Source organism: Mixophyes fleayi, chromosome 7, assembly GCF_038048845.1.
Source record: "Mixophyes fleayi isolate aMixFle1 chromosome 7, aMixFle1.hap1, whole genome shotgun sequence".
Taxonomy (NCBI): domain Eukaryota; kingdom Metazoa; phylum Chordata; class Amphibia; order Anura; family Limnodynastidae; genus Mixophyes; species Mixophyes fleayi.
This window is the reverse complement of record NC_134408.1, coordinates 45,820,413-45,839,353: the sequence shown is the minus strand read 5'-3', so window position 1 is coordinate 45,839,353 and position 18,941 is coordinate 45,820,413. Positions and strand designations below refer to the sequence as shown.

The window sequence follows — 18,941 nt, the reverse complement described above, 5'->3', positions numbered from 1 at the left end:
ACTTTAATGCAGTTTGCTTGGTGCTTTCAGTAATATAAATACGTAGTTTAAAGCTCAAACTAAGGTATAGATCATTTAGCACATGATCATATCTACCAAAAAGCACCTTTTTTTTTTCTAATAATACATCTTTTCTTCCAGAAAATTGTTGAACCTAAAAAAAGTATTTTGACGTACACATATGTATTTTTTTGGGTTTGCACTGGACTAAAACACAAAAATCAGATAAATCTACTAAGCCTTAGGTTATTCCACACAGAAATCCTTAAATGGGCCAGACAAAATGATTGGCACCTCTTAGACATACTTAGAAATAATTAGATTTCAAGCATTTGATTCTCCTTTATTTTGGAACTGAACTCACCTCTGGTGAGTAGAAGGTGCATGTAATATACAAGTAACTCATTAAGTAAGCTTGAATAGAGAAAATGCCGCATTCTCCTGTTTTGGGTCACTGTGTGTATTGAAATGAGCATGGAGAAAAGGAAGATTGTCTGAGGAGGTCAGATTTTTGTAGCTAAGTATGTACCATATAAAGGCTATAAATCAATCTCCAGAGACCTTTAATGTTCAAATTTCCAAATGTCAGAAAGTGTACGTTCATGGCACAATGTTCTCTTCCGGACAACCTCCCTAAACGTAGCCACAAGAGAAAATTCATAGAAGATTGCAGTTCAGTATTGATCAAATGGTGGAGAAAACACTTCGATCAACAGTCAAACAGATTCAAGTTAACCTTCAGACACAAGTTAACTTCCTCACCATCCATTGCCAACTCAATGGCAGGAGATTAAATGGTAGAAGGACCCCACTGCTGTGAGGGAAACATAAGACAGCATACCATTCCCTTACTTGTTCTGTATGATCGTTCCAGTTGTAGCACTTCAGTATCTGCTGGCTAAGTCAGAATCATTATCTAGACATGAACTAAATTTGGTGTTGGCATAGATCATTGGTTCTTATATAATTCAACTCATCCACAGACCTCGCTAAGGACTTGTACTCATGGGTATTACCAACAAAGTTTGTTAAAAATGTAGACAAAACCTTGTACTTGTTCTAGCTTTTAACAAAGCGTTCAAAGCTTCTTACAGCATAGCGTACTACATACTTAATGAGGCACTGGCATAGAACGCCATTACATACTATCAAGCTTTAAAGCTTGTGAACACTGTAGCCAATGTTTAATTTGACGCAAAGTGATACAAACAACTTGTCAGAAAGTGTGTGCACAGGTCCATGCACTTACAATATTTTTTGGACTATGAACATTAAAGCACTTTTATCGGACTTTTTTAAGATTGTGTGCTAAATGAGTAATGCTGATTCCCGTGTATACAGTTACTTACAGTACAAATGTTTCTAGGAATATGTTGGCTGGTTAGTTTCTTCCAGACTGTTCTGATAGATGAGTGGGAGATACCGGGGGGGCAGTGCTTCTTTAATTTTTATTGAATGTCTTATACTCTAAGATGAACATTAAACGATCTGTAGGTAAATTACATGTGAAAGGATAGTATTGGAGAATATCTTACTAAATGCGTAATTCAAATTCATGTAGTTCAGCGGTTTTCTTTTAGAGATATGTGATCATTGAAATCATAATGTAAAGGAATAATTATCCTAAAATACGTGTTCTTTGTGAATTAGTAATAATTTTCATAAATGTATATGTTCCATTACCTTGTTAGAACCTAAATGCTTGTCATTTGCTGTATAGCCGAGTGGTAGCTATCTGCTGCCAGACATTTTAGACTAAGATGAGCCCAGTGTGTGTTCTTTAAAAGAATGGAAGTCTACAGTCCTTGGGGAAAAATGCTCACCTACAATCACACCATTACCTTTACCATCTCCTGTTCTGATAGGCTCTTAAAAATGTTATATTTAAGTTTAGAATGATTCTAGTAGCTTCTTCACTTTTAACAAATTGTTTTTGTTGTTGAGCTGGCCTTTAACAATAGCAGGAGATATGCAAGTTATGAAGGTTGGCAAAAGGTCATTGTTTTACGACCAGTGTTGTAAAGCTACTGTCGTAAGCTTGCAAAGTGCTGGCAGCGCAACCAGAGGGAAATTATGGGTTTGTGATGTTAACAAATTATGTACCATGATGTTTCCCGTTAACCAGAGTGCAGCAGTATAGTGAATGGCATTTGTCTGTTGTGGCAGTAGACCTTTTCAATGTCATCAAATGCATTTTATTTTTAATTCGACAGTTTCGACAGTTAAGTCAGAGCATCCTCCTGACAGGAAGAGTCGACTGGTTGTTAACTGACTTTGATATTCTGACTGTTTTGATCTGTTAGGTTGGCAGGTTTTTATGCCATCACACTTGCCAGATCATTTTTACACAGAACAAATGACATTTAGTTAGATCTTGATACTGTTTTTTATAGACCAAGATGGACAGGTATTGCAAGCTGTTGTGTATGTGCATGTGTTTTAGCAGTAGATGTACAGAGGGGAAAGTGTGGCTCATGACTTCAAGACAGTTTCGTTCAGCTGCTTGAACCGAAGACTAATACAAAATGATATGTACTATAGGTTTATTGTTTTCTCACATTTTGGTTTCAGTACTGTGCGCATTGTGATTCAGGGTGGACTTGAAAGTTACTACAAAGGTGGCCCTATGGTCAGTGTAAATGGTTACAGGAAAGGCCATACCTTCAGATAGATGGCACTTTGCTTCAATGGCTGAAGATAATTGCCAATGGCTCATGGTCTCCAATAGAAAAAATATCTCTGAGGAAGGTGTTACCTTTCCAGGATTGTTTAGTTGGAACAGTACTTCCCCCTCCAATAAAGCATGCATCCCCTGTAGAAAAATGTCTTGGAATAATCAGGATGTGGGAAGACAGAAACAGAGGTAAATAGCCTTTTTAAAAAAAATTAAGGTGACAAATTCCTTCTTTGGGCATTTTCAAGGTAGTTGGAGTTTTTAGTAAACTGGCGATAGTAATTTGCAAAACCTGGGAAAGGTTGTGTAGCTTTGAGACGTTTTACTTTGATCCATTTCAAACTCGGCAGCAGAAATGATACAACCCAAAATAGAAACCTTTGGCTGTTAAAACAGACATTTTCCCAATTTTATGTAAAGACAATTACTGTGTGAACGTTGAAGGAGAGATTTTACATGTAGATTATGAGAAGACAAGTTTGAGGAAAACAAACGTGGTATAAATAAGCACCCTCTTGTGACAGCAGCTCAGTGTTTTACATTGACCATTATGTGCTATGACACAGGTTTCTAATAGCTTCAGAACACAATGTATTTCTTATATTTGTCTAGAAAACCTGACATTCAGAATTCTCTGTGTGGAGCCACTGTCTCCTACCCTCTATGAAAATCTGTTTTAAACATGTTTTTTCCAGAAAACAAACAAATGAATGTAAACCTTTCTCAGAATTCCCAGACCACAGGGCATCCTGACAAATACAGTACATTTACCAGGTAGAAGGATAGATATTTTGAAAATTATTCAGGTGTTGCTCTTAAGAAAATAGTGCTCACAAACCGTAGCAATCTTTGCAGAAAGACTTGCATTCGGTTGACATTATATATTAAAAATTAAGTCTTATTTCAATTTAACAATTTATAGTGAGAGAAATTTTGATCAAGGGTGCCAATGTTTTATAACTGCAAGACTGTTGGATAGGGGAAAAATGTCTTCCTTCATATTACCTCGCATATCTCTGGTGTTTTTAGGGAAGATAAGTACCAGCACTCATTGGCCTCCACATTTTTAGTTCTCACTTATAAGTAATTTAGCACATTTTATTAGCTGAAGTATCTAGAGCTAAGTGTCTTACTTTATGTTCTCCACATTTCTGCGTGTTACCTTAGAAACAGATGCAGTCCGATTGCTTTTTTTTTGGTCCCCCCCCTTCTTTCTTTCCCTGCATGAACCTATTTTTTGCATGCTACAAAATACTATGGAAATGAACAAATAAGTAGTTATCACAGCAGGACAGATACACAGATGTGTACTGACACCGGTTATTTTCTCTCTTAGTGTCTTAGCCAGTGATAATCAATTTTCAGCACATCCTTGGTTATGAAATTGCCTTTTTCCCTCAATCAACTCATGCATATTTGAAGGCCAAAGAGAAGAGACAGTAAATAACAAAAATCCATCTCCATATTTTGTATTTTTTTCCCACTTTGACTTTTTATTTTTTTTGAAGTGTAAGGAGCTTAACCTCTTGAACATTTAATATTTATTCCAATTTTCTGAACCTAATGAATGTAGAGCAAAATTATTCTGTCTCTTTGATGAAAGTTATTTTCCCAGTACTTTCTACGACCTGTTGCTTTTTTGACTAACCATATACTTATTGGAAGTGTTTAAGATAAGTAAACTAGGTCAGCTGGTAATTATGGAACCTGAACGGTAGGAAAGATTACATTTGTAGACTGGAAATGGAAGGAGAACAATTTTTGAGAGATGCCTCGCTAATTCAAGCATCTGTTTACTCACTATAAGGTACTTGAGGATCCAGTCATGTTTTCAATTCCCCTCTTTCCTTCTGAGGACATGGGGATTACACTACATCTATGAAGATTTGACAAATAGCTTAGAGAAGTTTGCAGAACTTTGAAATAGATATTAAAGTCTGGAGGTTTGTTTGTAAGTAATTCCTATATTTTGTTGCTATCACCGTCAGCACTTTGTTGGTAAGGATTATATTAATATTTGTATCATCTTATTTCTACTTTTCTGTATCCTAGAGTATATTCAGCAACCTGTTGCCGTTTGAAGTAGTACTATATAAAGGTATAGCTGCAGTTTTTTCCTTTTGTCCCTAAAAGCTTTTGTTTAGTACAGGGCCGATCCGGTGGCCCTCCAAATCTTTTTTGTTGCCTTCACCATAGCTAACAGGCTACATGGGTTTTTTGGTGGATGTTTTTTTAATAGTGTTTTTTCCTTGAGCCCATACTTTTAACAATCATTCCTCTTCATTTAAGGGGCGGGGGGTGGGGGGAATTCACTTGAATGACCAGGATTATGGTTCATTGCAGAGGATCTCTACTATGTTGTTTCTTACCCATAGAAGAAAAAACATTTCTATATTTCCATGTGCTTTTATTCTATTAAGCTACAAAGTTAAATTGATGGTCTTTTAAATAAAGTATGCTATGATGAAATCATGGGCTTGCTTTCAGTCTGCTTTGAATTTTCCCATTACTATTGTTTCTTACTCAGTCAGATTTATGGATGCAATTTAAACCTTTTCTCATATTGCCACGTTGAAACCACGCTATTTAAATAGAGGTTGATATGATTAGTACCACTTGTGTTGAGAGAATTTACCCTGCTCTCCTTAATCCGCCTAATGATGCAAAGATAAAATATCTATTTTTGCAAGCTATAAAAATACATTTAAACTCTGTTGGTGCTACCTCACAATAAAATCAATTTCTCCTTAGCATACTGCTTTACTAATGTGATGGCATTTATCATTTGTCTAGATGAAAGGCTGACTGCAGAAACTACATCTGGTGTTTGGTAATGAAACACATTTCTCATATTTGAGGTACATTTAACATTCAAGTTAATTGAACAGAAAATAATGTCTTTATGATAAATATTATTAAACAAAAAACACAACTCTGTTTTTCTTAACTTAAGCAGTTGTGTCTTGGTTTAATCGTCCGTTGCTTTTCATTGCAATATTAAAACTGGGTTTAGGTCAAAAAATATTGATGGGCAGTAATTTGAGGCTTTCCTCATTGCAATTTCCTGCAACTTTGAATCTGCACTGCCTCCTAACCTCTGAGAACACTGGAGTGATTATTGCAAAATGTCAACATTATCTAGCACACATCATACTTCCCAACTTGTAGCTGCTGAAATTAGGACAGAAGGTGAAGTGTTATGGTCATGTCATTATGGGGGAGTGGACACATCTAGGGGAGGTGCCTACTGATTCTAACAGGCTCTGCCGCTACTTAGTCTCCTTACTTCTCCTCCAAGCATCCATTCAGTGCCACGCAAACTAGTGCCAGGTGTGTACAGGCCTTTTTCTTCTCATATATAAATGTCAGACTTTTAACAAAGATCTCGGTTTCAAGATTGACCAAGAATGAAGATTATTCACAGGGACCAAGCGAAATTTGTCCCAAGCAGCCAAGCAAAAATAAACTGCATTTATGTTTTTATGATACCTCCACCACATTTTCTGTTCTTTGTGTCCTCCTCTCACCAGCTCTTTTAAGAAGTAGGGTATTGGATACATTTTTCCCAAATAAGTACTTTCTCTCTCCGGTTCTCCTGAAAGGTTAAGATATAGGGCCTGATTCATTAAGGAGAGCAAAGGGAAAAAAATGAGTAAATTTGATCCTAGACAAAACCAATGTTACAATGCAAGGGGTGCAAATTATTCTATTATTTTGCACATACGTTAAATACTGGCTGTTTTTTCATGTAGCGCACACACTTGATAGCTTTATTTTTGCACTGAAATTTAAAGTTGATCTAGGACAGTGTCAGCTAACCTGTGACACTCCAGGTGTTGTGACACTACAAGTCCCAGCATACCCTTCCAGCAATAAGCTGCTATATATTGGCAAAGCTGGGACTTGTAGTTTCACAACAGCTGGAGTGTCACAGGTTAGCCAACACTGATCTAGGACATACCCTACCCCAAATATAAATTTGTCCCCGCGTTTTAAATTTACCTCCCCCTCCAATACAACATGGTTTTGCCCAGGTGCAAAGTTACTCCAATTTATGCTTTCCTTTCCTTAATGAATCGGGTCCATAGTGTTTATTGGCTACCAGCCTACTATGCGATGATGGATGCAGCAGGAATAACCAATATACTCAATTCTGTTCATTTTAGCACTTGAACCCCTGCAACGTTAGTCACTGGCATCATTGTTAATAGAAATATAGCATACTTGGAGGTCGTAGGAATGCACAACAATTGATGCCTCTTTGTCAATGACTTCATGTTACTTAATACTAACCTTTTTACATACCTCCAAAACCTATACTTACATCTCTCAAATTTTTCAAAGCTATCCAATCGAGCAGTGACAAAATTGTTGACATGTGTCTTTTCATTCCTGATAATCGGGTCAAACTAATTTTACATAACTTTGTTTTCCAGTGATGTAATTCTTCACCTAGAAGTGTACACTGACAGTTGTTTGGCATCATTTTTGCTATTGAAGGTTTGTTTGGCGGCTTGAAAAAGAGCCCACCTTGGTCTCAAAACGTCTCTATCATATGTGGAATAAATCTCCTCTCCTTATTTTTGGGACTGAAGTGAAAATAACATTTCAGTACCTGTCCTAATTGACTCTCTCATGAGGAATTTTACATTTTACTACAAAGACAATTACTAGACACGCTGATCATGCAGTTAAAAATAGGGTATATGCCTTCTTTAGTTGTGGTTCCAGAGTTCAACTTAATTTTTAATGTTTTATGTTAATGTTAATGTTTTATCCATGGAGTTGCCCAAAATGGTTTTGTTCTGTTGTTTCTAGATGATGCGGTGAAAATTGTTATGTTTAGTTTCTAGATGATATCACATATATGTCACTTCATTCCTGAATTTGATTTAGGGATTGTAGTGGAGTGAGTGGTATAATCCATTTATCGGTAAATTGCTAGAAATGGTAAAGGCTGTAGTCCAGAATGTGTGAAATCCACAAAAACTTTAGGACAGGCTCATTTCAGCTCATAGTGGAATACAGGACAGGTCAGTTGCACGCCAATGCAAGTGCTCTCACTCTGAAATATGCATTTTCCAAAGGTTCCACTGGGGAGAGGGATGTGTAAGAAAGCTGACTACACAACAAATTGACTTCTGTTTATTATATTTGTTTATTACATATACTTTAATATCAAATCAGTTTAAAATCCATTGGTCACATAATACTGCTGCATAATACCAGGGGCAATCAATTAAACTCATTAGATTGTACAGACCATATTATACAGTACCTTTTCCAAAGGTAGTATTGCCTAAAATTGGAATTTCCAAAAATTGTTCAGTTGAGTGTGTACAAAAGATAAAACAGAACAAGCATAAATACAGAATATATGTAACTCAAATTCGATCAGGTACAGCTTCAACTTGAAAGCACCCAATACTCTTCATAAACACTGTCTATATAATTTATAATGCTGTAGATGGTTATTATTATTTTAAGAAAACTGACTATCTTATACCATATTAGTAGGAAGCTGTATACAGAATGCATTTTATTTTTGTTTTTCATTTAGCCATTCTGATCACAATCTGTTACTTTGTAATTGCATGTTACCTGTGCTTGTATCTCCTAGAGATGAATATCCTGCATCCTAATGTGTTTGACATTTGTTGGGTCCCTACAAATAAAAATCCACTGGCATTCTTGTATTCAAAAATGCCTGCCCACTCTTCTTTCAAATGTTTTCATTTAATACATCCCTAAAATGACTAGAATGAAAAGAATTATGCAAATAAATTGTATGCTCATTTTAGATAGACAAAAGTTTCCCAAATCCAGTTCTCATGGAGCCCTAACAGTGCAGGTTTTCCAAGTCACAAGTGAAATAGTAGAACCTGTGGATCTTTTAAAATGTGTCAGTCCATAATAAAGACAGCAGTGCTTTAGCAAGGATATATGGAAAACATGCACTGTTGGTCTCCCTGAGGACTGGATTTTGGAAACACTGCAGAAGACTATCATCTGAGAACTTATCTGTTCGTTCCAGCCATCCAGCACTTTAAGAGTTATTTTTATTTTGCCTCCTTGCATCTTAGCCAATCAATCAATATTTCTATTACACCAGATGAAGAGGGAGGACCATCGCTTTATTATAATAGTAATGTCAGTATTTGCCAATATGGATTTCAGGGTCCTCCCTTGAAAACCAAATGTGGATATAATTACTTTGTTTTTGACCTTTTCCATAGAGAAGTGATTCATATTAAGTGCTCTCCCATATGCACTATTTACTGATCATACACAGTGGTTACACACAGTGCCTTTGCAGGGATTTTGGGCAGTTGACCCAATAATGCAGCATGCCTTGCCTGAAAATTCCCCCAATGTCAGATTAGTGATCCTATAGAAAACAACCGGATCATTAATGGACATGTTTCGAAATGCTGATGATCATATTCCACCCACAGTAACAGGCGCCTATAATGCCAGAAGTGAATCAGCCAGATCTCTTCTAATTTGGCTACCTAAGTGTGTTGCCTAATTGCATATTAGGTGATGTTTACATAGTTTTAACATTTTTATTTTTATTTTCAATTTTTAGATCGCCTTAAAATGAGAAGAATCTAGTTGCTATTTCTACCTGATTCTCAAGTGTTGCAGGGTTTTGTTTTAGAAAGAACATGTCAATATAAATTAGGATATTATTTTTTAAGAGAATTACAACATAAAATGTTCTATACATTAATTTTAGAATATATAATAACTATTGTACCAAAATAAAATTGGCATGTTTTATTTACATTAGTAAGTATTGTTGTTAGTTTTTTAAGCATAATTAAACGCATACTTGCCTGCTTTTTTATTTTGTGTTGCGGGAGGTCCAGGCGCAGATGGGTGTGTGGGGATGGGACTCGGAAAATCGCGTCACAAAGCCCCGCCCCCTAAGTGATCATTTTCATTTTTACCTGCAGGTGCTGGGGTCGAGAGTCATGTCACTAAGCCCTGCCCCGCAATGTAATTTTCCAAACGGTCAGGGATCCTGGAGGTTGCTCTGCTCTCCTGGGAGTCCGGGAGGATCCCCAGAAATTCGGCAGTCTCCTGGACATTCCAGGAGAGTAGACAACTAGGCGTATATGTAAATATTTGTGAAATTACCTTACTCTTAAAATGGAGTGCATTAAATTAAATTATCACAAATGTAATGTGGTTGTTAATATATATACACACACGTCGTTCTCTTATATGAAAATAATTTCCCGAAAGTTCTAACAACCAGAGAAAAAAGTGAATAATTTCTGCCGTAATAATGATAATATAATTCACACAAACCTGGTAATCAACTGTTTCCTCCTACAGTCACTGTGAGGAGCACTTACGCACCATATATATTGAGGGGAATCCCAGGGGGCAGTTGTGAGGTAATTCTTCAATGAAATGTATGTCACAGTGTTCCAAATTAAGGAAATAAGGAATCCCCAAAACTCTCCAAGCATTCCAGATAATGGATCCCACCCATGTACACACAGACAAACCCCTTCATTCAAACGTCATATTTTAATACAAATTTAACCTTATTTACATCTTTTTCTCATAAAGAATACATTGTGTTCCCAGATAAAAGTAGCAAATTGAATATTGTAGAACGGTTTTGATATATTCCAGTTTTTATCTTTCTTGCCAGCAACAGTGTTTAAAGAAATCGTTACTGAAAGATTTATTCACAAATTGATTTTCTGCTGGTGGTGACAGTGTTGCATATTATTTATATTTCTATTCAGCAGAGACGTTCCAATGTCAATATAAAATCGCTCTGCAGTACAGGAAGTATAGATTGCATTCTCAAGTAGGCCTCATACTGGGCATAGTACAACAGCAAATAAAACAGGAGAATAAAGAGTTTCAGAGCTTGGGTTTTTTAAACATACAACTCATTTGGCGATAGTTTGAGCTAGAAAGTATTAACTCAAAACAAGGTCTTTATTAGCTTTATGTCCTACCCACAAATGGGCAAACCATGGGCTACCATTCCAAGACATCAACTTCAATTATATATCATAGTGGCTAATTGTTCCATACTTTTTTTTATGTAGATTATTATTATTATTATTACTTTTTTTAAATAAAACACTGGCATATTATATAGTGCTGAACATCGACGGGTTCATGATACCAACAAACAACATACAATGATATTAAACAAGGAAAAGATGGCCTGGCCCAAATGAGTTTACAGTATAAGTGGTGTGAGGTACACTTCATACATAAAATAGTGGAAGACCAATTGTAGCTGTTTGATGGAGAAAGTGTTTGTGGCTCCTGTAAAGTGAGAGCATTATCTGCCACCAATGTTAATGCAGCTATTGGTGACTGGCACTTTTTGTGCAACTACCAGCGATATGGTACAGGATGATGAAAGAGAGTGGAAGGTGGACACTTGAAAGATGAACTAGCAATAACTCTAGCAATACGCCAACTCAGAGTAGCTGTGTGCCCAGTATATTTGTTTGACATCATTCTCATTGCTGAGTTCAATTATTATTGTTGTTGTATTCACCAAAGAATGAAAAGACGTTGCAACAGCAATGATAATTGAGTTCACAGACCCAGCAGGCTGAGAGGGAATTCCATTAGGTCTTCAAAACAACCCTGTCCTTGGTGTGTTGACATTCCTCCTTACTTTGTAAAGTCTTGCTGCCTAAATATTTAACTGTTTTATATTTGTGAGAAGATGATTATGAGGGAGGTAGATCACAGAGCTGATCTAAAATACAGGTAACACATGCCAGATTACAGGCCCATTGTCATCTTATAGCAGTGTTCAACCAGGCTTTCATGTTTCTAGTTGATGAACTTAGAGCAGGTGGCTTCACCATGACATTCACATGCTTATTGTTATCATTGTCCTTGATTTGTAAGGTGCCACAGTGCTCCTTGGTGCTGGACAGTGGGAAAAACAGGGCACACATAAAACAGGGACATATAAGGTAGGAAAAAAAAATGCAGATGTCAAAATAAAGGGTAGGATTAGGCCCTGCTCATGAGTGAGATTACAGTCTACTCTACTGGTGATAGAGAGAAGGAACAAAAGAAATACAAGTGGAGATTGTGACAATAGTGAGGGTGTACCAGTGTGAGAAGTACTGGTGAAGGAAGGGTAGACTAATAAAGAGGAAGGTTTACAGAGGCTAAGGAAGAGACATTGCTTGGTAGGGAATTCCATAGGTGGAAACATGTAAACAATGTTTTGACTATTTTTAAACACATGAGCAACCATTTTTTGCTAAAACATGTTATGGTTACATGTGTGCATAGAATAAGTAAAATGATGTGCAAAAATTATAAAATGAGGATGACCACACAAAGTTGTAGCAGTGTATTAATTTGTATTCACCACACAAATATTCATTAACATCACAGCTTATTAACTTTTCTCAATGTTTGAAGCCATGTAATGCCACGTAAATTACCATTATAAAATACACTGTCAGTGCTTCCTGTATTATCTCCTTACTTCCAGCAGTGGTGACTGTATCAAACAGTGTCAACACATTGTGTCCTGAGGTGGGCATCTTATTGTACCGCTCCAGTGCCAAACATTGTGCTGCCACAGTCCCAGATGCTTGTAGCTGTCTCCCCAGCGCTAAGAATATTTTGCCCCATCCAGTTAGATACATGTTTCACCACTTTCACCACTATGCCAAACACAATGTGGCTCATTTGGATTTCCATGTTAGGTTTTACTAATAGATCCATGCTAAAATAGACCAATTAGTGACTGCTTTAATAGATTCAGTTCATCATGGATTTGCTTGCGCTAAAATAGGGAAGAGCAGTGCTTTTATGTGGGGGAATTGAATGTCGCAAAGGAGTAGGGTATCAAGATGCTGGAAGTAGGGATTAACTACAACTGTCTGTTGTACTCCCAAAATAGGTTTTTACATTGGAATAGAAGAAAAGCACATAGGGTCGTTATACTTACATTTTTGTTAAGCACACTTAAAACGAGAATATTTTGGGCATTTTAAAGTAATATTTCACCTACTGGCTTTTTAGACATGGATTTTTGTACCAAGACATAATTTCTACCTTTTAGACAAACTGTTTTGCCTTTCTTATTATTGTACAGCGCTACGGAATTTGCTGGCGCTATATAAAGAAATGTTGATGATGATTGTTTATCAGCGCAGGATATAATTTTCTGCTCAACATATGTAGATACAACATCAATGAAACAAGAGAAGAAGGTATTTGTTAATCAACTCCAGGGGGACAATATGCAAATATGCTACTCCTGTCCAGGGACATAATTTCCTTCTAGCATCTAGCATTAAACGTAACACAAGTAAACAGTCTTCATTGTGGTGGCCACTTTCCATTCATATCTGTGTGTCTGCAATTTTCTAGTGGGTGGCAAAATTCTAATTTCACATCCTACCCTGGAAAAACACAGACATCCTTTTATCTCCTGATAGTAGCAGATTACTAAGATTGGCTGTTTTTCTCTTTCTGTATAATGTATTTGTACTGTATCGTGGCCATCACCTCTTTCTTGCCAATTTCTGTATTCATTCTGGAAACATGAAAAAGTTTTACTAACACTTTTGATATGTTTTTTTCCCCCAATTACTTTGTTGGAAAGCTCCAGCGCTGCTGAGAAAAAAAGACTTTTGAAGTTTAATGCACTGAATTATAGATGTAACTGGTACCTTAGGTGGATATTCATGGCTTGTACAGAATAGAGAAAACTTGATCAGCAAATGAAAGTAGTGTATCGCATTCATCTGACAGAGGAATTGCTTTTGAACCAATAGCATCCATATTTTACTTATTGTTTTACACAAAGGACTCTTTATCTAAACTGACTATGTAGCTGTTTCTCAAAAAACATACAAAACTAAAAATTGCATAAGTCATCATGGTGTGTTAAAGTCACAGTGTTCAAGATGATGGAAAGCAACACTGCCCTATTTAGTAGCTATAATGGATTTATGTATAATAATGATGATGTGATGAAAATGTGAAATTAAGTTACAATTTCTAAAGTAGAAAAGTAGTTATTGTAATATGTCTGTACAGTAATTCTTTATTTCTCTAATAATGAATAAAGATTGGTAAGTGAAGATAAACTGTTTTAGTCAGGATAAGATCTCTGTATGATTAGCTAGATATTTTTAAGTGTATGAAGGGGATCTATATGCACTGAAGGGTATAAATAACATGAATGAGCAAAGAAAAGGATGGTTAAGTTTACAAATAACATATTTTATCCATCACCTTGTTCCAAGGAGAATATCCTGAATTATGCAATTTCATCATGCAAAATGGCATTTAGTCTGCCTTTGTATCGCCATCTGTCCACATAATGTGCGGCACGGAGGAGTTACTTGACATACTCCGCTTTGCCCAGCAGTGGCCAAAAATTGATTAGCAAGTTTTCTTGTTTGGCAAAGCTGTAAATATCCTGTGCCACCTTGCTCCAACAAGTTACTGCTCCCAGCAAACGTTACATACCCAGAGTACCTGGAGCTGGGACGTGCACTGAAGAAGAAGAGAAGAGAGAAAAACAACTCTTATTGATCCCAAACACTCCCCTGGTGTGCTCCGCATAGAATTATACCGGAGGAAATATGTAGTGATCACATGATAGGCAGCAGGGGAGGGGTGCATAGTGGGCCTCAGGTCTGGTTAAAGGATTAGCAAGGAGAGGTTAGTGGTTAGCACTTCTGCCTTACAGCACTGGGGTCATCTGTGAGGAGTATGTAGTTTCTCCCCATGTTTGCGTGGGTTTCCTCCGGGTGCTCCGGTTTCCTCCCACACTCCAAAAACATATTGGTAGGTTAATTGGCTGCAAACAAATTGACCCTAGTCTGTCTGTCTGTCTTTGTGTGTGTATGTTAGGGAATTTAGACTGTAAGCCCCAATGGGGCAGGGACTGATGTGAGCGAGTTCTCTGTACGGCGCTGTTGAATTAGCGGCACTATATAAATAAATGGTGATGATGATGAGATTGGTGTGGGAGTAGAGTCAGACAAGTATTGAAGGTTGGTGAACAGAAGGGAGGAGAGGCTCCACTTGGCGTATTCTTCAGAAAATGTGAGATGAAGATTTTCTGGGAGACATTTAGCAAAAAAAGATAAAAAAAAATAGAAAAAATAAGCATAAATCTTGTGAAAAGATTTATCATAAATAATCATAAATACATCTTTGAAAAACTGGACCTTTCGTAATGTTTTTCTTTTAGCTGGTGAAAATCTTGTGTTTCTCGTGCTTGATCTCTAGGCTGACAGCTGCAAACCTCCTTCTACTTAAGTTTACTAAAAAAAACTTTCCATTACGCTAAAAAGCAAACTGTGCGCTATTAAGTTGACAAATAGAGTGTCAGTAACAATTGCAAAAAGCCGATTTACTTTTGAGCTATACAATACAATCGCAGGAATTGTTTCTGTTATAATGTTAGGATTTTGTATGTCTACTCTAAATTCTACTGTGATACATTCATGCTATCCAGGAAGTGGGTTGGGCCTCCTACTGAGTGATATATGGAATATAATTAACTTGATAATTACACTGGGTAAAAAACAGTTGGGCCATTAATTTTACCAAATTTCAGCTTGCTACTTAGAATCCATTTTTTTTTAATTAGGTAAATCATATCAGCAGTAAAATCCTCTGCCTTTAAGTTTTGAATGACCTGCTCATCTCTCTCTTCCAGGAGTGAAAGCCGTATTCTCAGGACATTATCACAGGAATGCAGGCGGAATGTATAAAGATCTGGATATGGTAGTGACGTCGGCTATAGGCTGCCAACTTGGGGAAGACGAGCACGGCGTCCGTGCGGTGGTTGTCACTGAAGATAAGATTGTGCATAGATATTATAGCTTAGACAAACTGAAAAATGAAGGGCTTGATCAGGATCTTATGGACTTGATTATGAAGAAGTAAAATAGTGTGGATCAATCAATGCTTTTTTACAAATTTTTATGACTTCTCTGAATGTTCTCATTAGAAATACACAAGACACACACACACAACTGCAATAACATAGTTTAGAACGTTATCATTTTCACCGTTTTTCTTTTAAAGACAACCTGTGGTCTACACTGTAGAGGAAGTCAACTGTGTCCGGACCCATATTCATGAGACTGCAGCCTAAGATATCTGATTGGTTCCTAGACAAGTGATAGGCTGCATTCTCATCTATATTGGTTTATCAGAAAAATGGCCACCTCCACTGCATGTAGGTGACTAGTGCTCTTTAAATGATCAGGAACTGTATTAATAAGGGAACCTTCCAATATGATCTTAGAGAGGTATTTACATTTTAAATAGATCTATGAAAGATTTTTCCAATCTTTTTTCTTGCAAGGAAAATTCACAAAATCTCTCCAGTAATTAAGCACTAATTAAAGCATATTACAAGAGCTGTATGAAGAATTTAGATTTAGCAAATTCTTCTGATTTACTAACAATTATTGACTTATGCATTTATTTTACTGCACAATATGTCCTCAGGTCAACATATTCAATGTCTTAATTTGCTACATAACAGACACTGGTGAATGATTTTGAAAATGCAAATTAGTATTTAAAATTTTACTGAACTCTAAAATCATGGACCAGGGGTCATACGGTCTATTAATGACTTCACAAGCTCATTAAGTCATGACATGCTGGTTCACCCTGTATAAGAAATGATAGTTATCTTTATGTCTTGAATTGTTTTTTTTATTATAAATGATGCATCTGAAACTGTAAATGTCAGAGTTTAGAATTGTGCAATGATGTTTAAGATAGGAAACAGATGAAATAAAACACAATATACATGGGGAATAAAGGTAATTTTTCAAACTGCTTTTGTACATAGGCAAACTTAGGCTGGGTACACACTACAGAAAATTTCTCCCGGTGCCACATCAGTAACTATTTTACCAATGACGGGGGGAAAAAAAATCCCGATCAGCATGCCAATCTATGTGTAAATACTATACGTTTTAAAAGATTTATCCTGCGATCTGTGCTGTTCCTCTGTCTTAACCATCTGCTGAAAGATCATGACTCTGCACACACGATCAGGATCTCCATAGAGTTTACATACACACTGCAGAATTGGAAGGACATCTTCCCTCATTGAACAAGATTTTTAGTCCAGGTTAAAAATCAAATGAAACAATACTATGAGCTTTGGAACGACCATCGTTCATCATTTCAGTGTACGCACTAATGTAATATCAATCCAAACTGTTTATTGTGTGAGTGGCGTGATAATCGCCTAAAAAGCCAGTTTTCAGGAACTTTTTTATATATTCCTTATTTAATCAAATGAATCAATGTCATACTATTTGTGCTGTCAAGGCAATTCAAACTGGAGCTAGAACACAAAAAGCTACTTATTCAAACTGCCTTCTACTTCAACATAATAGCAAAATTAGTGTTCCAGTTTAAATGGATGAAACTTAACTCCCAGAATGTAAGTAGATCAAGCCAGAGACACTGCAAGGATCCCTGGGCCTTGTTGCAGCTGGTTCTTAATAGCCCCTTGGTAGGCATTGCACACGTCCCTGACAAAAGCCGATGCACTGCGCCTAGAGAATGCAACCGCACTGGCACCACTCGCTAGGAACTTCGGCAAACACCGTTGCTGTAAGTGAAAAGTAGGATAGTTTGACCATAGTGACCACTAGAAAGCTGCTGTTACTCTACCCTACCCACAACAATACTCAAATGGGGCTGAAACCACATCCTCCACCCCCAGGCCCCCAGGTACTTTTTACCCATTCTCATCCCTGCTTATAACCTCCTTGACATCCTTAAACAATGCAAAATGGATTGGGTACTTTTTATTTATATTTTACAGTAAACAATCATTAAAATCATGCAAGTGTGTGTCATGCACAAATAAAGATCATGCCTTTCTTTGTACCAATGTTTTTAATCATTTCTTACATGATTTATAATTAAAATGTTTGATATTGTCATATTAAATTTGATAGCCACTTAGGAACTTATACCAATGATGATTTCTGTATGCACCAAAATTGTTTTATATAAAAAAAAAGTTACTAATATATACTAGCTGAAGTAATTTGCGTTGCCCGGGCTTAAATCTTTAAGTCAGGCCTGTCCAACCTGCGGCCCTCCAGGTGTTGTGAAACTACAAGCCCCAGCATGCTTTGCCAGTAGACAACCTGTTGATAGCTGGAAGGGCATGCTGGGACTTGTAGTTTCACAACATCTGGAGGGCCGCAGGTTGGACAGGCCTGCTTTAAGTTATCAATGAGTTGGACGTTACTGTCAACCTTTTAAAAATAATTAGCAGTTGAGCAGCCCTTCCAACACACCCATGAAGTGACTGCCCAGTGTCGGTTTTTATATTAAATGTCATCTAAATCCATTCAGTGGAAGGCCCAGAACAGTCTCCCCAGGTCAAACTGCTGTCCAGTGTACACCAACAGGAGGTCCGACCAGGACATCAAAACCCTAGTATGTCTTATGGGATCCATTGTTACCAGTCTGTGAAGTTTTCATCCAAATCTATCCAATAGAAGGCACAGAATAGGCTCCCCGAGGTCAAAGTTCTGCCTAGCATACACCAACACTAGGTCCGACCGGGACCCTAACTCCCCTAAAACCTGGCCAGGATCCAACTGGACCACCTCGCATTGATTTCATCCCAATTGGTGCAGGGGTGTCTCCGAATGCATAACCGGACAGATAAACAGACCAATGATTTTTATATATAATATAGAATTTAACCAGTAAATTAGCAGCACTGAAGGATATTGCAGTTTAGACTTGGTGGCTCTTTAGTGTTCTTTGTGATAAACCTGTGAAAGATATTATAGTCTATAAATCACATTTGTCTTTAGTGTTCCCCTCTCAAGTCTTCTTTTTGTTAACACGGATATGATCAATGATTTTCTATGTAAAATAAAACATTGCACATTTTCTGGATACCAATTGCTTCAATTATTTCGTAATCCAGGTAAATGTAGAAAAACAGAGGTACAGAATAAAGGATGTGAATATCTATAAAACAGACCACAAAGTAGTTGAATGAAAATTATTGAAAAGGAACACTACACTGTCACTATACCCATATACCCCAATTGATATTGATTTAAAAATGATTGCGATTAACCTTTTTGCTGCCTTCTGATGGAGGGAAAAATAAGCATAAATGTTTAAGTGGTTTGTAAACTATTTACTTATGATCTGGGAATTACAGCAGGCATGTATCAATTAGATTTCTAGGTCACTCCTTCAGCCTTGCAGAGCTCCA

The 18,941-nt window shown here is 36.9% G+C and overlaps 1 protein-coding gene across 1 annotated transcript in view; it reads left to right on the top strand.

Moving 5' to 3' along the window:
* CPPED1 (calcineurin like phosphoesterase domain containing 1) overlaps positions 1-18,606 on the top strand; it is a 56,528-nt gene extending 37,922 nt beyond the window's left edge. Inside the window, exon 4 of the mRNA XM_075179781.1 lies at positions 15,375-18,606. Within this exon, the coding sequence (XP_075035882.1) occupies positions 15,375-15,604 (230 nt within the window). The 3' untranslated portion in view covers positions 15,605-18,606. The remainder of the gene's footprint in view (positions 1-15,374) is intronic.
* Positions 18,607-18,941: the final 335 nt, after the last annotated feature.